Source organism: Serinus canaria, chromosome 3, assembly GCF_022539315.1.
Source record: "Serinus canaria isolate serCan28SL12 chromosome 3, serCan2020, whole genome shotgun sequence".
Taxonomy (NCBI): domain Eukaryota; kingdom Metazoa; phylum Chordata; class Aves; order Passeriformes; family Fringillidae; genus Serinus; species Serinus canaria.
This window is the reverse complement of record NC_066316.1, coordinates 27,501,263-27,524,457: the sequence shown is the minus strand read 5'-3', so window position 1 is coordinate 27,524,457 and position 23,195 is coordinate 27,501,263. Positions and strand designations below refer to the sequence as shown.

At 41.9% G+C, this 23,195-nt stretch overlaps 1 protein-coding gene across 1 annotated transcript in view; it reads right to left on the bottom strand.

Moving 5' to 3' along the window:
- TTC7A (tetratricopeptide repeat domain 7A) overlaps positions 1 to 22,530 on the bottom strand; it is a 173,107-nt gene extending 150,577 nt beyond the window's left edge. The window contains exons 1-4 of the mRNA XM_030235497.2: positions 22,356 to 22,530; positions 19,633 to 19,796; positions 17,923 to 18,091; positions 1,301 to 1,431 (exon numbers count right to left, since the gene is read on the bottom strand). Of these exons, the coding sequence (XP_030091357.1) occupies positions 1,301 to 1,431; positions 17,923 to 18,091; positions 19,633 to 19,796; positions 22,356 to 22,515 (624 nt within the window). The 5' untranslated portion in view covers positions 22,516 to 22,530. The remainder of the gene's footprint in view (positions 1 to 1,300; positions 1,432 to 17,922; positions 18,092 to 19,632; positions 19,797 to 22,355) is intronic.
- Between the last annotated feature and the right edge of the window lie 665 nt (positions 22,531 to 23,195).

Below are 23,195 nucleotides of genomic sequence, written 5' to 3'. Positions count from 1 at the left end.
GGTTTGGCACCTGGCAACATGGTTTAGTGGCAAACATGGCAGTGCTGAATTCATAGCTGTCCTCAGTAAATTCAGAGGTCTTTTCCAACCTTACTGATTCTATGATTTTAAGTGAATGAATTACAGGTCAGACCTTTTCCTTCTCTGCAGACCCAAACTGTCAGTAAAAAGAAATTTACAGCATCCAGCACTGGCAGGAACTCATCTTTCAACAACAGAAGGACAGTAATAATTTCAATTTAAAGACTATTCCATTTTTTTTCTGCAGAGAAACAGAGCAGGCCTCTTCTCAGTTGGCTTTTTTAATGAATTTTTAAATGAATTTTTATACATGCACTAAGTTTATTTTTTTCTTGTTTCAATGCAATTAAAAACAAGACCTGACACAAAAATACACCTTTGTTACTGAGAAGAGCAGAAATATCTGGTCAGAAGGTCAAAGGCCTTTCTTTAGGTTACAGGACAGATAACAATGCTGTTAACAATCAGTACTGCTGATGTCAAGCATAATGTGTGGCATAGGAAGGGTATGGAAGCATGTGGTATGTCCTAGCTAGGCAAAGCTTGCATGTGCCCAGCAAGTCAGTGGCACTTATTACCTGCATGGCTCAGTGGAAAGCTCCCAGTATCCATCCTACCAACCACTGGCTAAGCAGCTACTTACTACTAATCACAGAACGGTTTGGTTTGGAAGGGACCTTAAAAGATCATCTAGCTTCAACCTCCCTACCATGGGCAGGGACACCCTTCCACTATACCAGGCAGCTCTGAGCCTCACCCACCCTGGCATTGACCACTTCCAGGGATGGAGGACCTAGGTGCTAATGATCTGGATTCCTCAAGGTTCACTTGGAGAAGGCGAAGCACAGGTAATTAAATTGCTATGGCTGACCCAAAAAGGTTTCTTTCAGCTCATTAGGGATCTCAATAGCCACTGCTGTGTGTCATTTACACAGCAGGTATGTAAAATGTCTTGACTTCCTTCATACCAGCACTTGCCATGCAAAGTTCATAGCTGCTCTTTAGTAAGGGCTAAACTTGAGATGCAACTTGTGCATCTCAAAGTATTTGGTACTTTACCACAGGCAGAACTTATTTCCAGACTTCATTCTCAGAAGAAATAGGTAGAGACCAGCTAAACTGCTGTTTTGCAAATGATTTTACTGAGACATCTCACTTCTTCCAATTTGTTCTCAGACTCCTTGCTATGATCACTTGAGATTTCTCCATTTTTTTATTTTTTGCCATTAAACCCCTACAAATTTCACCCAGACCATACCCTATGCACATTTCTTCTTACCTTCTCAAGCTCCTGCAAGTACACCTGGGCAATAACACACGCTCTCTCAAAACAAGCCATGACTTCCTCCTCCCTCTCACACAGTCGAGCACGTGAGGCAATTGAGTTGGTTGAGCGCTCCAGTGACAAACCTGCAAAATGGCAACATTTTCTTTAACTGAAGCCTACCAACAGGAGTATGGCCATATTATTCTTAATTTACCAGCTGTCAGGAAGGCTTTTCCACATGTGGTTTCCCTCTTGATTTGACGACTTTTAGGACACTACCCTCATGAAAATACAACTCCTACACATGCAAGGCATCTTTGTCATGCTGCTCTAACACACAGTGCCACTGCACACTCCTACCATGCCTTTCAAACACTTTATGAAGGTAGGACACAAAATCCCTCAGGCAGGAATCAGCAAACAGAGAAATTAAGGCCTGTATTTCCAGAGACGGCTACAGATTTTGGGTGCTTCAATTCAGTACCAGCTTGGCACTGAATTTGATCATTTCTAGGCATCTGCTGCTTCAAGTAAAGCTTTCAATAAGCAGCAGTGTTGAGGGGAAAAAACAAACAAAAAAATCCCTAACTGGAAAATTATACAGAAACAAAGTAGGAAAATCTGAGGCCTCTCTTGGAAAATCTGAGCACATGCAGATTGCTCGGGGACACACAGCAAACTCTTGGCAAGGCACAAGAGACTCTTAACCACAAGATCATTCCCTTTCCAAAAGAAGGAAAAAACCCAGGGTTTTGTACTACTGAACTTCTTTCTTGTATCATTATCCAGCACCACCAATAAACACAGAGCATGCTAATTGAAGATGCACAGTTACTGGTCCTTACATTAAAAATTTCTATCAGACCCTTGTCTGGCATCCCACTATGACCATCCTTTATACCCTTAAATCTAATTGGATGGGCTACACATCCATATACCAGTTTTATTCTGATTGATACAGGTTCTTATGCCACACTGGATCTCTACAAGACACCACTGCTCAAAAACTTGCATCTTCACCTATCACAACTGCACCGACAGCTCATAGCCCAACATATGTTACAGAAAGTTCAGCACATGCTTTCCAATGGATTTTATATAGAACAACATTCCCTAATAACAATGACAAATATGTAAGATGCAATACAAAATTCTAGTGTTCCTGACACAGATCTACAGAGGTGACAAAAGAAGAAAAGAATTCAGCTATCCAGATAGCTCTCCAATGAAGTCATTTCAACTGCTGCAGTATATGGCAAGGGATTTGGGAGGACCCACCACAGGCACTAGCCATGCTTTCCTGGACTTCCACAGTTCGAGACACACAGCACCTCAGTCTGCTCATTCCAGGAGTCTTGGCAACAAACTGCTGTAAGGCAGCAACAGGCAGCCAGACTTCCCCATGATGTATGATACACTCTGGGCATTCATGCTGGAGGAGCCTGAGGTTCCTAGGCAGTCTTAGCTTTGTTTACTTCTAATGTTCAACATTTGTTCTGTCCCCTTGGTTACTCTGTGAGGAGTTTCCTTATCTCATGTCTTACATTTGAGCCAGACATAAGCAGTTAGTTCAGTGGGTTGGGAAAAGGCCTCCCTCATTCAAGCTCAGGAGGTGGCCCCCACTCCTTCTGTCCTCTCCCAAGACAGAAGCACACAGTGTGTTCCCTCAAAGATCTGTTTCTTGAAGGAACACACATTCATACCTTTCACCTCTGAAAATACAGACCAGAGTAGAACAGGAGGACTGAATTTACTTCAGACTGACAGGGTGTGTGGGATGGGGATGACAATCATTTTGCTGCTTTTAACTAATACCCAATCTGTGTTTTCTTCTTCCTTCTGGAGAACACCTTGTACAGCATCCAGATATAACAGATTTTGTCTCTAGTTCATCTATGAAGTCTGTCTTTATATCATGGGTTGTTTTCCTATTATTTTGAACGCTTCCATTTTCCAACCCTCTAACTTTGTAATGAGTGAAGGAAAAAAAATGCTCATTAACTCTCTCTACAGTAAAAAAAACAAACCAAAAGTACCCAGCACTGCAGTCAGAACAAATAACCTACAAATATTCTTCTTACACCTGTCTCAGTTTTATCTACCTCTGAATTTCTAGTCATTTCCCTTAAGTGAAAAAAAATTTTAAGAAGTCTGCACTTCAGAGCCATTTCCCTTAAGTGCAAAGTAGGGCTGAGGGCCCTGCAAAAAACAATCCAGTACAATCCACTGGCATTCATATACAAGCAGCATTTAATCAAACTGCAAGAGCCATCCTAACACAGTCTGTATGGGGGCGTTTATCGTGGGAGATGTCACACAGATAGAAGAGGCTGATAAAAAGCCATTTATATACATGCTACAGCCCACTGCAAGGAGCTAATACCTCTAAGCTCTGACATGGGGGAAGAAAGCAAGCAGCCTCTGCCAGCATCAGGTACTGACAACAAACATGCCCATCCATGCAAGTCAGAAAAACAGAGCTGGGGCTGATCAGAGACAGGGGAAGGAACATCTCCAGAAGGATTCTTGCCACAGTAACTATCCAGCAATACACAGTGAGTTAAAACAGATACTATGCTACACTGCACTACTTGTAAAGGGCTAGAAGGAAAAATGACCCACATGATGCGACATTAGTCATGGTTCTCTCTCTGTTACTGTATGCACTGACCTGATGTCATTCAAGTACAAAATCTACAGAATCCAAACAGGGCTATTCTTTCCTACCACAGAAATGCAATGAAAAGAAAAATTAGAGCAAGCAGACTGCAAATCCAGTATACAAGGGGAAGAACAGAAGAAAAACAACGTAAGTTCCCTACTCTTGCAGCCACCAATTCTGTTCCCACAGTACAAAGTACCAACAAAAAGATTTGCTTAAGATGAAGCTGGATAAGACTTGACAAGCCCACCAGCACAAAGAGCACAAATTCCACTAACTCTTGTCCATCCTCCAGTTACCAGCACAGAAAAGACTTTGTAGCACAACACACAATAAATTCAATTCAGTTTCCACAACGTGTCAGAAAGCCAATAAAGTGCATGTTACTTCCACACTGGATTTAGCAAGAAAAGTAGAGCAATTGACAAGACAGAATTAGCTTCCAAGTAAATCATAAGGCTACATGCTTTCTTGTTAGCTGGGTAACATAAAGGGACTCAAGTATTTTTCACAATCAGCTGTGGTAAGAGAATACCAACTTAAAGCTTATCTATACTATGATTTTTCTCATATGAATCAGGTGCCCAAGTTTAAATAGATACATACCTATATACTGTAGTAGTTTATCATACAGTGCAGACAGTTTTCTAATAGAGTATGACCCAGGCTCAAGATTTCAAGACCTGTTTCTAGATTATACTTCTTTAAAAGAACAAATTCTACCCACTTCAGAGGAAGTAACTTTCTATGTACAGAAATGCTGCTTTTCTCTCCTGCATAAAGGCAAAGCTTCCATTCACCTCCTCTAGTTCTCTCAATGATCCATCTCTGGCTCTTCACCTTTCTATAATTTTTGCCCCTTCTTCCCTGCCCCCAAAATCTAAGCTGCATTTACATAAGAAAAATCCCAAATCCATAAGGTTTGTAAGAAGTACCACTGAAGTAATCTCTTCCTTGAGTTGAATGCACTGCCCTCATATATGGAAATCTGAAAGGGGGAATTTTATGAAGGTGTATTTCCACTTTCATCTTAGTCATGCCTTGCCAAGGAAAGACATTGATATTATATGGCTCCTATGCTCTGAGGTGATATTATTACCAGAACTGGAACATCTATGTGCACATAGACATGTGGTGTCAGAGTCTCAGCAACATAAATGGGATGAAAATTCATGCTGAAAGGAATCCTTGAAGGAATATGGTCTGACTTGCCACACAAAGGAGGGCCAGCTCAGGCTGTTACCCAGCTTGGTCTTGAAAGCCTCAGTGCACAGATGGAGACTGCACATGGACTAGGGAGGAGATTAAGGTGGCTTTACATTTCTGTGGTTCATAAACTAGCTCTCCAAATAGCAGCACTCCTCCTTCCAAGTACGAACAATGTATTAATCCTTTCCTTTTTACACAGATTTCAAGCTTCCTATACTTGGGTGAATTTAAACAACCAGGGAATAGGTGCAAGAATTCGGGGTCATCACTTTCACCAACAGTGCTAACCTGCAGCTGCTAAAATCCCATGGCCCAGGAGCATCAGAGCTACCTGGCAAGCTGAAAAAGAAATCAAAGAAAAGCAACAGCATGAAGAACAAACAACAGCATGAACCCAAACTCATGTGTTGCATCCCAGTGCTACGTGTTGAACACACCTATGGCAACCTGAAACAAAAGATATCTTAGTGTGGCACTTACAGCCCTGCCAACAGCACCAGCCCCAGTCTGCAGAGCAAGGTTCCACTGTCTGTGCTCCTGGGCCACACAGATGGGCTAGCCTGGCCAGAAGACAGTGTGATGCTAAGATAAGTGCATGCAACAGTTTTACTCTATGTACACGAAGATAAGTCACTTTTCTTGAGGTAAGCCATGTATGATGATACTGCATGGCAACAGCTGCTGCAAGGAAACTGGTTGTGTGCACATTTCCATCCTGGAGAATGCCAGGTCATTCTGGGTCACTGTCCCCAGGCAGAGGATGCACTTCACTTCTACCACGTGGCCTTCAGTCTAGTTCAGAAATGTGGCTCCAGGAAATTAATTAGCATTGAAACAAGACTATTTTTAAGACTCAAACATATACATGTGCATGCTGACTAATCAACATTCATCAGAATACCAAATACTTTTCAGAGACAAAATTCAAAAGCACAACCAAACCACTCTAGAGATGGTATTACAAGCAGTTTGCCCTGCCAGCTAAGGTTTGAACTTAAGAGCACAGTCCTCAACTAACCTATTCCATTACATTCCATTATCTTGGAAAGCAAACTAGCCCAAACCTCAACAAGCAAGAGTTGGGATTAGTTAGACATAAGCAAGACCCAGCACCATGCATTATTTCTGCCACAGTCCACAGCAGTTTAAATAACTCACAACCTGGTCTGGACACTTCTCTCTAGCAACTAAGCTATGATTTTTTTTTCAGCAAGACTAATTTGCAATGGAAATAGAAGAGGGGGGAAGAAAGGCATAGAAGCCCTTGATTTTGAACACATTGATTCATACTGCAGCCCTTGAAAGGTGGGGACAAAGAGACAAGTTTTACTGTTCAAGAAAGCTGCATGTACTTCTTTGACTGCTGCTTCCTATTATACAGTATTATTGTAAATTGCTGACAATCTGTTACAGTCTTGAGGTATCTTTCATGTAAAAGTCTCAAAGGTAAAAAGGCAGAAAATTTCAGTAACCCCATGTACAATTATCTGAAGACCTTTCTAACTATAAGCTGGGAATGAAGCTTAAAATTTAAGCAACCTATGAAGGCTGCTCAGTTGCATCAATGCAGAACACAAGACCTCCTTCTCCCCACTTTCCTAGTTACTCCAATTATTTTCAAAGCAAGAACTCTATCTGGTTAGACTTGTAATAACAGCTCAGGTTTGTTGCTAAAATCAGGACAGCTTTTTGATCAAGTGGCTGTGAAGCCAGAAGGCAGCAAGCACTCCCCTGAGATGCAACCTCAGTGCCCTGCCCTCAATCAATACTTCATAGGCTCTGCATCACACCATATACCCTACGCATAGCAGAAATCAGCAACTTAAATCCACAGACACTAGTTCTTTGGAGCATATCCAGACCTGCTCAACTGGCTGTTCTTAACTTCCACGGCATGTCTTTTAATCTTTGCTTTAACCCATAATACAGAGGATTCCAAAATTCCATGATCATATTGAGAAAAAAAAATTGAGCATGCATACTCAACATATGCATGTAGCTATATACAGACATTGCTTCACAAACTGTTTATTATACATTTACATGCTTATTTTTTCAAAAATATCTGCTAGATAACATGCTACTGACTAGCTACCTGTCAGCAGAGAAAAGCCCTGAAAATTCAGAACACTTGACTTTTAGTAAAAGCAAAAAGGCATTAACTCATCTAAGTCTGACAACTATTTTAACCATTTTGCCATGAAAGAACTACTGAGCTGCAGTGTGTACAGATTTTCATGGTCATTCCCCATCTCATTACAAACTAGATTCTATTTAAGTCTTGTGTTTATAAAGTCAACCTCACTGATGCCATCCTACAGCACTTTGTGCATTTCTGGGCCAAACTGTGCTCCTAAGTAGCTCTTAATGTGTTTCATTCTTGAATCAGAATGTAGCAAGCTCCTTAAGATGAGGTATGTTAGAAACATTTATACTTCCATGCTACTACATACCAAGCCTCCCACACTGTCCAATTTCTTCTAATACCTATTTTTTCAAGTCTCTGGCAATGTCTTCTGTGTCTCTTACAAAGAAAAGCATTTTAGTTTGCTGTCATATAGGGGGTTTTTTTCCGTATTACTTCAGCCATTTTTCCACAGCAGGAAGAACAAGTGTTTCTCCAATGGTATATCTTTTTCATATTTTGCTTTTACATAAGAAAGCTCAAGAGAGGCTTTAAAAATTTAAGTACTTAATTGAGTGTTATTAGACCTCATTGATTAGATCCAATCCAACTGTCACTGCTTTTACCTGAGTGAAGAGCTCATGCTATAATGTAAGCTCTGACATTCTTACCATTACTTGTGCTCCTATTTCTAGCATTACCCAAAATCTATAGGTTTTTGAGGGAACCTTTAAGCTTCATGTCTATTTCATAAGAGTTAGTTTAATTAAAACTAGACAATATACTACATAAATCCACAGAAGTAGGCACAAGTGAGCTGCAACATATGAAAGTGAATGAACTAGTGAGGATGCCCTTCTACAGTGTGAAACATCCTGTTTTGCAAGACACTTTTGTAGGCTCTACATGACGCAAGACCCTCTGGCACACAGAGGGAAGTCAGGGAACCACTTTCAATAAAATATTTCAATAAAATACTAAAGATTTATTTCAATGTGAGGTGCCTTTTTTTTTTTTTTTTTTTTTGCTGGTGGATTTTTTAAGGAAAAAATAAATACAAGTTATAGTACTTTCCTTCTACACCACAGCAGATCACCTTGCTCAACCCCTGGGGCACATGCACCACTTTGGGGATCACTGCTATAACGTATTGATTGTCCTGGTAAAAAAGGCCACCTCCATTCTGTGATATCAAGATACATCTACTGGAGCAGTGCTCTGAGGCACAGCAAACACAGGGGTGATCAGCAGTCTCTTACAGCCTCACATCTAAAGACTTTGTCAACACCATCCACATCTATAAATTGTCATGGCATACTGCAGAATTTACTCTTTTTCTCTGGTCTAACTACAACAGGAAGAAGCAGAACAGAAAAAATGCTAAGTTGAAGGGGCACAAGGGAGAGTAGATGGTACTGATGAACAAATACTGGAATTTATTCAGCTGGAGTTCAGCTGCACAACAGTTAAGCAGCATCTCCAGCAAGAAAGTTCTCTTCTAGTCTGAATCAGACTAGCCCTAGAATCCTGTTTTCAATTTTTTTTGGCACCTCATTACAAGAAAGACCCTGAGGTGCTGGAGCATGTCCAGAGAAGGGCAACAGAGCAGGTGAAGGGTCTGGAGTACAAGTGCTATGAGGAGCAGCTGAGGGAGCTGGGGGTGCTTAGCCTGGAGAAAAGGTATCTCTCTACAATTACCTGAAAGGAGGGTATAGCAAAGTGGGGGTCAGTCTCTTCTACAAGTACATACCAAGTAACAGGACAAGAGAAAATGGCCTCAAGGTGTGCACGACGGGTCTCAACTGGCTATCGTGAAAAATTTATTCACTGAAAGCGCAGTCAGGCACTGGAACAGGTTGCCCAGGAGCCACCATCTCTGGAGGTATTTCAAAGATGTGTAGATGTAGTGCTTAGGGACACAGTTGATTACTGGATTTGGCAGAGCTGGGTTAATGGTTGCACTTCATGATCTTACAGGTCTTCTCCAATCTAAATATTTCTATGTGCAGAAGTGAGAGAAAGGAAGGGTAATTCATATTTTACTATGCTGATTTGTATCAAGCACTCAACACAATTTTACTTAAAGTTACTAGAGTGGACAGAGCCTGCAAGGACTAACAGCCTTGTAGCCTGGCCGCTTGAAAGTCAGTCAGAAGCATTTGAAGCTTACTCCAGGGCAAACCACCACATGGAAATCTTCCCATAGCCACTGGACACATACCATGCTACACAACACAGCTAAAAGCTACCTCTAGCTTAGGCCATCTGCAAGTACATTTGTATTCATTCTCTTCTAGTGAGAGTAAGTGCAGAACGTTTCTTCATTTAACCCTAGAAACCTTGTTTCTTTTTCCTCAGAAAAGCATGGGCAAATACTCTTCCACTTCCTGCTGCTGCTAATCCCACAGCTCTAGAGAACTAAGTCACAGTGCAGAAGGTAGAGAAGGTTTCATGCATGTGTGCAATAACCATCTTCAACTGTGTGTGGGGAAGTGAGCAGAATAACTAAACTTTACCATTGCAGAAACCAAGTCACATTAACAAAAGGAACCAGAAGTTATTTGCTTTTTCCACTTCCCAAATTTCAGTGATCTGCATTTAGTGGCCTGCATCTAACTCCTTGAAAGTCTAAAGTAACACCCATGCTGCATGTGTGCATAGCCTACTGTGCAAGAAGTGCAAACTAATTCTAGAATGGTAAACCATTGGATCCAACACAGAGAAAAGCTCATGGAGCACAAAGGGAAAGCCTTTGTGCATCAAAGGCTTAGAAAAGCCTAAGTGCATCAAGAACACCAAGGCTGGACTTGGCAACTCTTTCACACCCAAACAGGAAAGCAGTGGCACAAAGGCACACAATTCACCAACATGCAATAGGTTCAAAGGCATTGTCACAACGTAAGGGCAACTCTAGACTCTTAAAAATGGTTTTCTGAAACCTCAAATAAAACATACTAATAATAGGTCCTTTTATCAAGACATCAACTCCTACTAAGTGGGGCTTTTGCCCATCAGACAGCTACTCTGATGCCAGCATGAATTAACAGCAAGCTTCCTGTCTTGCTGTCAGAATTGTGAAAACCAGCACCCTGAAGTGCGTACCAGGTATAGAAAAAAGTCTTTCTCTCTTTTCCCTTTGATGTGGATTAACATTTAAAAGATGCATCTTTTGCCAAGCAAAAGTGAAAATAAGTTCTGCCGATAAAATGTCTTAATTTTAATGTCCTGTTGTATCATACATCCTTTTGGTTGGGACTCAATTCTTCTAATGGTCAGGGCAAAGAAACTAATTTTATTATTTAGGTTCTGTTTAAAGGAACCCATCTCCCACAGATCTCAGTTCTCAGAAAGACAAATCTCAACCTTTTGTAGTCATGAGAGGATTCCAACAAAGGAATTTGTGCCCTGACCCTGCCAGACCCTTTAAAAAAACAAACAAACAAAACACATACAAAAAAACCCCATACACGGACAAAAAAAAACCACCAAAAAACCCATCCCAAAACAAAAAAACCCAACACAAATTCTACTTTTCTATTGTGTCCCACTAAGCTCTACTTAGTCAGGTCAGGAGATTAAATTACTGACAACACTAACCTCACCAAGGAGCTGGTAACAGAGGCAACAGCAGTTAAGTAACAGAGAGAATTGCAGGCAAATATATCATCTTAGAAGCAGCATGAAGGTTAACAGTTGCATGCTGGCAAGTGTTCATCATCCTCATGAAGCCTATTATCACTGAAAACCTAAATCTGTATATGAAAAAATTAAATCAAAGTTTTAGGTAACTCTCCCCTGAACTATCACCCAAACCTATGCTCTTCTCATCTCAACTTTGTGCCCAGTATAATGCTGGCTCTTCATAATAACCTTTCCTAAAGCCAATTAAAAACAGTGGTGTTGTCTTTAGGAAGGTTCTAGATACCCTTCCCAACACTTCAATGAACTCAAGTGCCTCAGTCAGCATCATCATTTCCAAGGAAGGCAGGTTCCAAGCAGTAGTGAATTGGGATCCCTGGGAAATCAAAACACATTAAGGTAACAACCCTTCTGGTTTAAATGAGATTATTAAAGTATAGAAGATTTAGACTTTCAAGTAAAAGCCTAAGACACACATGCCATAATGTCACCAGTCCCTAAGCAATATGATACTTGACACTGAAATTAATGGAGAGAGACAGAGACGAAATTCAGGCTCAGGATTTTTTCCCCTGTACCTTACAACCTGCTGCTCATTTCTGCTAAATGCACATCATAGTACACTGCCCTCAGGTCAGACAGGAACAGCAATGCAGGCAGGAAGAAAACTCAGCTTCTAGGGAGGGTGGGGCCAGCTGTGCTGCAAGGAGGCGAAGATCTGAGTTCCCTCTGCTTTTACCACTCGCAGATTTGAGTACTTCCCTTGTAGCCATGTGGCTCCTAAACAACAATACAGAAATGGAACAACTTTATCTTGACATAAGCAATTGCAATATGCTTTTACTTTTCTCCACTAGTGCTTAGAGAAAATATAAAGCAAACTACTTAGTTGAACATGGAAAAAATGTCTTCAATCTTCCATTAATCCATTTTCTGTGCTTGTCTCGGTGGACTAGACAAGGTATTTTCCTACATAGTAAGATATACACACACTCACAATCTCTTTTTAGGTATTACAGGAAAGTTTTCTTAAGAAACTTCAAATGCTCTTAAAAATTGTTCTGTAGTAAAAATCTCAAGCACAAGGGTATATATAACCACTAGGAGGGGGTTTTTGTCATACAAGAAGTGGAACAGTATTCCAAACACTGTCTGCAAAAAGACGACATCCTGAAAAGTGCTATGCCCTCTGAAATGAGGGACAGACTCAGAAAGTACATGTACTGTCCATTAAGAGGTTTATAAAACATTACCTGAATTAAAAATGCTTCTGGCAAAAAGAAGCTAGAAGTGTAAGCTCACCTTCAAAATAAGCTTATGAATTAAATTATGACCCTACAAAACTCTATGATATTTCTAAACTCAATTGATTTACACTTGAAATTGTTCAAACTAATGGTACTCAAAATCACTCCACACAGTTTGTATTCCAGAACCCTCCACAGTTTTGATACTATGATCTCATTTACCAAAAACTAAGTGGACAAAAATCTCATTCCAGAGAAGCTAACAGCAAACTCTAATTAAAAGTAAGGCTGCATAAGTTAAGATGATAACACACAATAACCCATTAATGTTACTTGAGTGGAATACATCTTTGCACCATGGATTGGTAGCATTTCGTAAAGAACTGAACTAGAAAAATTAGTAGCTTAGGATCTGAAATAAGAGTTTGATGAAGTACTGGAATAGTCTTTAAAACAGAGATATTCTCTTGTGAAGAGCACCAAAAAACCCCACCAAAACAAAACAAAAACAAACTAACAAAATAAAAAACCCCAAACCTGCAAACCTTACCTTCCTCCTTTCAATTCTCTATATTATTTAGTTCAATGAAACAACAATGAATGAAACAAAACCAAACAGGAAAGCTTATTTTTGCCATTTTAATCGATGAATTTCTAGAAACACACACATGACAAGAAATTTATCAGCTTATCAGAAACAATGAGCTAAATAAATTCATGTAGTAAACTAAAAATCTTAATCAAATTCTTTAGAGAGAAGGGAAAAATAGATTTATCAGAACACAGCTTTGCAGTAAAGCTATCTTTAACTCTACATTTTATTCTCATTTTCAAACTGAAAATTAGCAACTCAATACAAATCTCACCTACGAAATTATTCATCATGTAGAAAACCATACTAGAAAAATGGATGACACACAAGCAAATGTCAAAATTAAAGACTCCAATTAAGCATATAAACAAGTGTGTGATACATGCTCTGATTAGCTAGAATGAACAACTTTTAATACCAAGCTCTCATTTACTGTATGCAAACTTACTGTTTTTAACAGTAGTACAAGCCAACAAAATAAAAAAGTAATTAAGAGAAGAACCACTAAGAAGTTTAAACCAGTTTATTCAAACTTTGAGGCTCCACTTGGTCAATTCAAAACCATGATTAAAACCAAGCAAATAGTTTTCAAACCTGCTGAGTAAAAGGTCAGGTTTTCTGTTTATCTCTGTGTGATATCACCATTCTCCTTTCAGAACACCACCAAAATCTCCAAACAGCCACTTCCAGTATTGGAAACCCAAGACAATCATTTCACATGGGCAGAAAGCAGAACAATATAGTTCAAAGTATACAGACCTCACTATCACTGAATTTTTAGAAGATACAACCACAAGAGAAACAGGAACACACATAAGTTCAGTAATTTGTTCTAAGACTGAACAAAAACAAAATAATCCAAAACAAGATGTGCTGAACTCAGTATGCTGGAAGCAGGTTCCAGTCTTTTTGTCATTATCAAACTCAGGAAAAACCCCTGTGTGGTAGCTTCAAGGTTTTACTTTGAAAACTACCACTCACAGATCTTAGCAGAGCTCTAAAGCTCAGTGGCTCAATCCAGCAATGTTTGTTTCAAGATTTTATCTTTGTTTTTTCAAATGTGTCACACCACAGATCTTAAGCATGTTTAGATGACTAAAATGGGTCCAAGAATAAAATATAGATAGCTCTGAAAAACTAACAGTCTAATTTCCTTGTAGATATGACTTGTGGTTGGATTTGTTACAATAAAATGCAGGCTATGACCAAGGCTTCTTACAGGCACATTATCACCTTGTTTTCTTCCACACCTTTCCGGAGCTCTCAAAAGACCAAGCTCACATTGCAGCCTTTCGATAAAATGGATGTCTTTTCTAAAGCTAAAAAAAAACCCCAAAAAACTAAAGAACAAAACCACTTAGAAACAAAATTACAAGCAATAAATCTCAATTTAGTCTGCAGTCCTCTCTCACAGTCACCAGAGGCTCTATGTATACCACCATTCACATCAACTGTGTCAGATGCCATTTGAAGAGGTGATGAATCACCCCAGAACAGCCAACTTCTGACTCTACAGAGAGTTCAGACTGAAGCCACACAAATTAAACCCACCCTGAGCTACCAAATGGCCAATAATAACACAAAAAATGACTAAATTACAAAAATTACAGATGGACTGGGAGAAAAGGAGAAAAGCAAGCAGCAGGACTTTTAAAGCTTTAACTCCCTAGAAATCCATTTAGAAACTAGATACCATGTGCAATCCTATGGCATTGCTGCACAACTATAGACAGGCAGCTATCTCCAGGCTACCCACTCGAGGTGGAAGAAGTCCAGTGCTTGGCCTGACAGACACAGGGAGCCCCTCAGCACAGGGCTAACTGCAGCAGCTCTGACACATCCCTGACCACAAGCTAAAACCCCTCTCAGTCATTACAAAGACAGGACCCACAGAACACATGAGCGCTGTCTGACTCTCCACCACCCAGGCTGGCAACAGCCTGCCTCAGTTAAAGCAGTTCTCGTCCTCTCTCAGCAGCACAGTAAACATTGCCACATCACAGAAGTCTCTTTCTTGGAGCTCAGGTGTGCTGAAGCCCTGGCTAGAGCTACACAGTGCTTTGTAAGGGTTAGATAGTAGCCTAACCTAGCACCAGGAAGATTTACTCCTTTCAAAGAGGGATATGTGCAGAGTTTCTGCACCAAGCACAAACAGAGGGAAACCAGTGAGCTCTAGCAGCTATACAGTTTGTTCTGAAGTCTTTTTTGCTTGCTGTTTCAAATGGACACCACCAGGTAACAAAGCCAGAGTGTGTCCCAACTGAATTAGAAGCAAAGTTTGCTTACTCAATACTGTTTTATGCAACACAGAGCTGGCTTGCATCAGAGATTACCAGCAGTAATATGAACTGAGCAGAAGTAAAATTTTAAGGAGGGATTAACTTCATGGAGGATGGGGAGGAAGGAGACAAGTACAAACCAACCACCTATTAACTAACCAGAGAGGTTAAAATTAGTCATAATGAAAAATCAAACAATCATCAGTGCTCCACTCACAACGCCCACAAAACTTGTCTCCTCACAATGCAGGGATTTAGAAACAGAACAGGAAGCAGCAGTCAGATGAGACACCGGAGGATCCTGCTCTCTGCCATTTCTCCTGTGACTTGTCAATTGCACAAGCCCTCATACTGATAAAAGACTTCAAAGTTTACTTCTTGAAACTCACCTTGTGTGGAAGTTCGGTGAGAAGACAAGCAAGAAATTTTTTCCCTGCTCAACTTCTTCAATTCAAACATAAGGGTACAAATCCATACTGCTTCTTATCATAATATGAACAACTACATGCCGTGGACCTTCAGAGACTTAGTTCAACATTCACCTTCAGTGTTGCAGAGGTAAAAGGTGCTCTAAGGAAGGAAACTTGGTTTTGCTGAATTTCTACAACTGGTTTTATCTGTGCAACTCCTCCCACATATCCCACGTTTCTTGTTACATTTTTGTTAATTTCCAATATTAAAAGGATAGGTGTCAACATTAAAAAAATAAGCCTTTTATCTGACTGTTCTTTGTCCCATGACCTTTCCAGCCTAATCCTGAGTGCTTGAGAACCTATGCTGCCATTCTACATACAGGCATTACTCAGCAGTATTACCTACACAAAACTGAGGCAGTTTCAATTTCACACTACGAGGTGATACAAAGTTCTGCTGCTTTTAACTAATGCTGGATGAACGGGGATATTCTATGAAACCAACGGCTTTCTCCCACTTCTGAAAATGTGAACAAGAAATTGACTCGGGAACATAACTTCTGTCCTGAAATAGACAGGACTGTGGCTTTCCTGGATATTTGCCTAAAAGGTCCCGGCAAAATTCTACTACAAGCAACATTCAAGAGCATCTTTAAAGAAGGCTTCAGATTGCATAAACAACCAATAGTTCAACCAAAGGCAGTAATATAATATGAATGAACAGAATTTCTGGAGAGATACCAAATTAAAAAGGGGAATTAGAAAAATATATGGCATAAAGTATCAATGAATCTTAAATAATTCAACTCCATATTGTTACTTGCCCTGCAGAAGCAGCCTGCACACAGGCTGCTTGCCACTGCTATTGCCATAGCTACCTGCATAAAGTGCTAACGTAAGAGTGGCTGAGGGAACACGACATGAGGGAACAGTGATCCTAGCAGCAAGTGCCCTCTCCAAACTCAGCTGGACAAGCTCCACCCTGCTGGACTTCTTTCTGCCAGCAACTTTGGTAGAACACTGAATGATTTACTACACTCTTGATATCTTAGCTGATATGAAAATAATCATCATGGAGTATAAAAACTGCAGAAACATAGCACAGAGGTTTCTCTGCAACAGCAGAGACTCCATATGGTTTACAGGGTAACACAGCATTCACATTCCATGTTAAACCACATGGGGAAAGAAACCAGAAACATTGCCTGATGCTCTGAGGCAAACACCTCCAACATCTCCATATATAAGTTAGTAGTCAACACAATACAAGGGGTCTTATAACAACAGGGTTACTCCATCAGTTTCCACACACACATTATCATTACACTCACACCTCACCAAGGGTAATATCTGGTTCCTAATAAGGACAGTGCATCTCCTTCAGATTCTGGGGTGCACCAGGAGTTGCTCTCAAATACACTTGCTGAGAATGCACTGGCAACTACCTGCTCCTCTGCGCCATGCAAGTGTCAGCGTGAGGCACAAGTAAATTAGTCCTGCTCCACAAAAGCTCATTAATGAAGCAGATTCAATCAGTACCACAGGAAACAAAACTCATAGCAAGCAAAGCAGCACAAACAGGGTTTCAAAAAAAGCAGAATGACTTAAATTATCAGTAATACTAGCAGCCCAGTCAAACAGTATTTTGGGTTGATTTGGTTTCACTCTTTTACATACCAGTTGAAGGTATCTGATCATCAGAGCTCTCATTCACCTAATTAGCTGGTGGACATGCTGAAAAGAGTAGAAAGCAGTAGATAGGTAGCAGTACTTGAGCAACATTTATAAAGGAACTGAAAGCAAATGAAGGAGAAGATTACCGATCTTTTTCTCCCCCCAAGTCAAAAACTGACAAGGGTCTTTCCCCCACTCAAAAAGGAAATGCAATTTCACTACCCACAGAGGTAGTTTTTATTAGAATCTCTCAAACAGTGCAATGTCAACAGAGTTACAAGGGGGAGGAGAGATTCCTGTTTGTACATAAGATCTGATACTGTGTGACATGCATTGCAAAAATATACTATCTGCTCTGAAAGCACATATTCTGTTAGTCCAAAGTTTAAAACTTGGAGACATCATCGTTGTTTAATTCACAGAAATCACAGAAATGTACAAGTAGATGAACTCTTCCTAACCCAAAGCATAGGCCCCAATTCAGCCAAGAGCTTGATTCTTGATTTAGATTTTCCCAAAATGGACACACAAGCTCAAGCATGTCGCTGACTTACAGCCAAGAGTTACCACAAGATTTCCAATTTCAAGCTTTTCTTTACAAGCCAGCCAAGTTTAAAAACCATGGACTAAGACTCCATAATGCCTTCAAGTTTGAAACTACACAGACCATACCATGTAGGACCTTCTACAGCACACATCTTTGCCTAATCCTGCTCCAGCCAAACCATTTGGAGAAATAGCTTCAACCTAAAACCATTATATATTATATTAAATATACATACATGGTCATTTACCTTTAATAACAAAGGCTTCAGTGATCAAACGCAGCATGTACAGAGGTTCCTCTTTGGTTGAAAGGTCATCAATTCCTGCTTTTGCATACATGCTGATGGCATCTCTGTAGCATCCCTCCACATAATGAAGCTTTCCTAGGATCAGCATAGCTTCTGTCATATACTTCGGCTGAAATGGAACAGAAAGAGTAAAAGTGTTCACAGGGTGAAACATCAGTCAGGAAGAGTTAAGTACTCCACAGCAAATTAGGCAGGTTCAGAATGCCTTCCTCTCACAGCTGCAAAGGCTAACCTCATGAGAGCAGTAGCCAGTGAAGGTCAGGCAACCACTTTGGAGCTCAGTTGTGAAATACAGTTTGTAAGCCAACTCTTTGGTCTCAGCTGACCTGCTCTATCGATTCACCAGCCACAAAGAGCACATAAAATGTCAGCACTGTCAGAATTACCTATACACACAAAGAAAAACATCTGCATTTAAACTAGACAGTAAACATCATTTTTTAGCCAAGTGCTCCCCTCTCCTCTGTATATTTAATTAAAGAGTGAGAAAAGTCTCAAATTTTCTTTAGTTGTCAAAGAATTTTCATAAACAGTGGAAAAAACAGAAGGCACACCTGCTATTTCTAAGATTCATTTTGTTTAAGGATTGAAAACAAATGTAACAGAGCCTCAGTAAAACACATCTGTTCAGACCCTCTGGAAAGCATGAAAACGTTCCTAAGCCTTCATACCCATTTTTTTGATACATGCAATCAACACAAGGCTAATACTGCATCAGTAGCTAAGACATCATTAGCTAAGAAACAGTAATGCCAATTCATGCAGCCAAACTAAACACAAGGAACTGGAAGAATTCAGTAGTTCTGACTGTTAATGGGGTTAAACTATAAAGAGGGTTGGACAGATTTCCCTTCCCCCCCTTCCTAACTCTCTCCATTTTATGCTCTAAATAGGCTGACCTTGCTAATTGGAAATTAACATGGTGAAAGTATAATATACTTTTCTGACCTAACTAAACTAGCCTGGCAATTTCAGGGACAAAAGTAATAGGAGTCTAGAGCAGACTGTTTTAATTCATTTACATCTAAATACAGCTATGCAACTGTGTGTCAAAGGACACCCATGCAGCAGCAGCCATCAAAGCAGAGTATTAAAACCCACCTGAAGCTCTGCAACGGAGTCGACAAGAAGCTACTGGCCACACACCCAGATCACAAAACAAAATAAGAGCATTACTTCTCTAATAGACACCAAAGGCAGTGCAAGGCTGCAGTCCTCCCAACACATCCCTAAGTTCCTGAAAGCAGCTTGTGGCACATTTTTCTCCAATCAGAAGCTACCAGTTGTGCAAAATTCCCTCAGATCTGGAGCAGCAGGAGGTCACTCCGCTGCACTGGGCTGACAGCACTGGTATGTGCCCACACCCGACCACCCGAGAGCAATTCTAAGTATTTATCTTGCTTCTTTCCAATTAAAAAAAAAACAAAACCAGGATATGTCCTTGTAGCACATAATTTCTTTGCATATGAAAAAGCAAGTCTCACAACATAAAACCCTGGCTAGGGGAATTACCAGTCTCTTAGTATCACCTACAATACAGCACTGTATATCCATGGACATGAGCAGGCAACACCCACACCTTGTATCAGACTAATAATCATATGAAAGAAGTACCAGTTGGCAGGAATTATGATGATAGAGCCCACTTACCCTTAGTTTCCCTCTGCTTAAGATATTGGTCAGATACTGTTTAGCTTCACTCAGTCTGGGCTCACTCTTCTCTGATAGTGGAATGGAGTCCTTCAGTTTGGCAAAATTTTCCTTCAAACATTCCTCCAGCAGAGCCTCTGCAAGCAGCAAACTCCCATGGTCCTCTGAAAGCACACACCAACCAACAAGAAACATTGCTTATTGCCATACTGATGATAAACAGAATTACAAAAACAAAACAACACACCTTTGAGACAGACAAACTCAAATGAGGGGATGAGGAAGAACTTAGAGACAAAAAAAAAGTTCCATTAACTTTTATCTAGTGGAAACAGTATGTTTTGTATGGAAAAATGAAACAACACTTTGTTGTAACTTGAAGATTTTCCCTCCTTAATCCTTTAATTTTGGCAGCACCATTCCTTCTTACATTGACACTAATATAACAGTTAAGAATTTTTATCACAAAACTCACTTTCAAAAGTGTAAGAACAAACTTTGCAAACATTTCAGTGGATGATTTTTATTTACAAAGGCAGCATGATATGAATGCTTTAGACTACAGAGAAGTGATAGCAGTAACTGCATCAAAAACTTTTAACAATTTTTCTGAAAGTATACAGAAAAAAAATTTAAAAGATAAATTATACAGATTTTACACATCTATTACTAAAGATACACAAGTATGGATCCTCTGCTGTAATTAACATGCCACATAAAACTCTTTCTACATTAAAATCCATCCCTGTTCACAGCTCTACAGAAGAGACACTTAAACACAGGTAGCAGCAATGGATACAGCATGAAGCATCATGCAATAAGGCAATCGTGCTGAAAAAAAAGTTTAATCTGCCAGAGTACCCAAGAGTTTTTACACGACAGGCCCATTTCTGCAGTTCCTTCATTCATAACAACAGTACCTCCATCAGCAGACTAGTGGGTCAAGCCAGGTAAGGAAATCTTTGAATACCAAAAAACCCAGCCCTACATTTCATATATATTCCATGTTTCAAAGTCTGAAATTTGAGAATGAGTGGAACACAGTAGTGTATCTATTTTTGGATTTTCAGTCCAGGAGACACCTTATGCCCACTTTCCAGCTATACACCACCACATATAGCATATAATAACTGTGTGGTGGTTTAGATTTTTTGTTGTTGTGGCCTAAGTATTCAGCTACATATCAAATTATAACCATAGCTCTTCCTGCTCATTTACAGGTCTGCAACTAAACAAGTACAGATACATAAAATGGGAAATGTAAGTGTTCAAGTATGTTTCCCCCAAAACTTGTATGCCATCATTTCTACACACTAAAGTGCTTTCAGGTAGCCAATAATCTCTTAATCAAACTTAAGGAATTAGTTAAGATCATAGATCATTAAGAAATAAATATACACAACCTCACAAAGCAAATACTACTGTTAAATCCCATCCAAACACACAATCATTTCTAGAAGCACAAAACCTGCTGAAAGAAGTTCTGTAGCAGTAACAAAGCATTACTCTTTCGTAACTAGCAAGTTATGATGACATGGCAGCAAATTAACAAATCATGTTTTTACAGCAATCATACTGTTGTTATACCTCTTAATTACAAGGGAAGAAACTACTGCGAACTCTTCAACTACTAATGCCCCCAAAGTTTATAGTGATCTCTGCACCTGGGAAAACACAGCTGAAACCGGACTAAAGTTCAAAGGTTGACCGTATGATTGTCAGCACAGGATTCAATCTGCACCATGTAAACACTAGGAAAGCCTCAAAAAAACCCATGTATTAAACTACCAGCATCTCCCCCATCATGGTTGCCACTTGGAAGTTTAAGGCACCCCAAAAAGCTTTAACGCTAGGGCTATATTCTGGTCACAATCCCCTAAAGAAGGGGGTTTACTCCCAGAAGTAGCTCTTCTGACTTCAGTGGCAGAAACCTTTGTACCACTATTGCGGGTTGGATCAGGTCCTGTTCACAACTTACTTGCTGACCTCAGATTGAGTTATGCTGCCTCCCTCGTTACAAAAGATTTCATTAAAAAAAAAAAAAAAAGGCACCAAATCAGTGTGTTGTAACAGGCAAAAAAAAACCAAACAACCAAAACTAATATACTTGCTATTTAGGAAATCTGTTTTACATGTAAAAGCCTTTCAGTAATGCAGTGCCCCTCGGAAACGGGGAGAGAGAACACAAGGGCACCCACCCAAGAACATCACTAAGCAGGGGGCAGGAGGGAAGCAGCATGGCACGTATCGAGAAGCTGAAGAGACCTTTCCAAACGGGGGCGGCCCGGCCGCAGCCCAAACGGGCCGGCGGCACCCAGGGCGGGCTCGGAACCGGGCAGCCGCCACCTGCGCCCGGCGCTGACCGCGGCAGGGGCGGCATCCCGAGCGCTCGGCAGCCGCCCCTCGCTTCCCGGCGGGCTCGGCTGCGCTGACACGAAAAGGAAGCGCAGCGTGATCCTCCTGAGCGCCGCTTTCTGAGCTACCGCCGCCTCTCCAGGCATCCCTCCTTCCCGAGCGCTGCGGAGCCGGGACGCAGGCACGGGACGGCAAACGACGCCCCGCAAGCCGGGGCGGCCGCAGCCCCCGCCCACGCCAGCCCACCGGCGCGGGGCTGCCGAGACCGGGCGGCGGCAGGGAGCGAGCAGCCGGCCCCGCCGCCGCCCCACGCCCGGACGGGTCGGTACCGGCGGCCGCCCCGCCCGCCCCCTGCCACCGCCGCTTACCCGCGTCCTGCGCGCCCCTCGCCGCCTTCGCCTTTCGCGGGGGCCGCGGCGGCAGCAGCTGCTGTGCGAGGTGGCGGAGCCGCCCCCAGTGCCCCTCCGCCCGGCACCGCTCGATCTCCGCCTCCAGCTTCACGTGCGAGTGCGAGGCCTTGGCCGCCATCTTAGCGCCGGGAGAGACCCGCCCCGCCCCGGCCCGCGGGGAGTCCCCGGCGGCGCCTCCCGAGCTCTGCGGCCGGGGCTGCGGATCCGCCAGGTGCTGGGAGGCGGGGGCGGCCGGGACGTCCTGCCCGAGGGCTGCGGTCGGGGACAGCGCATCCGCCATGGCCGCCACTCCCTGACGCCTCTCGCCTGACACCCGGGCACGGAGCCGCGTCCTGCACCAGCGGCCGCTGTCCCGGCGCCGCGGGTGTGGCCCCTCGTTCCCTTCCTGGGCGAGACTGGCCGGGAGTGCCGTTCCCCCACCGACGCCCTCAGAAGTCACCCGAAGCCCAGGGCTCTCAGCCGGTTGATCCCCACGGCCACCGGCCCCCTGCAGCAGCCGCTTCCGCACGCGACCCTGGGGTGGTGCGTGAGGAACGGGCCAAAATCCGCCCTGGGGCCCAGGTTTGTTCGAGGACTGTGACCCCCAAGAGGCCGAAGCTGTGGTGTGTAGGTGTCGAGTATGGAAACAGCGGGACCCGTGGTGTGAGGGGAAGCACAGAGCACGGTCAGCAGCGGGTACTGCGGAGAGGGTACAGCGGTTCCCCACTGGAGCAGCAGGACAGGAACCATGACGGTCCTTCATGGATCGGGCTGGAGGAAGCACCCAGAACTGGGGCAGCCGGGGACTGCCCTAGGAGT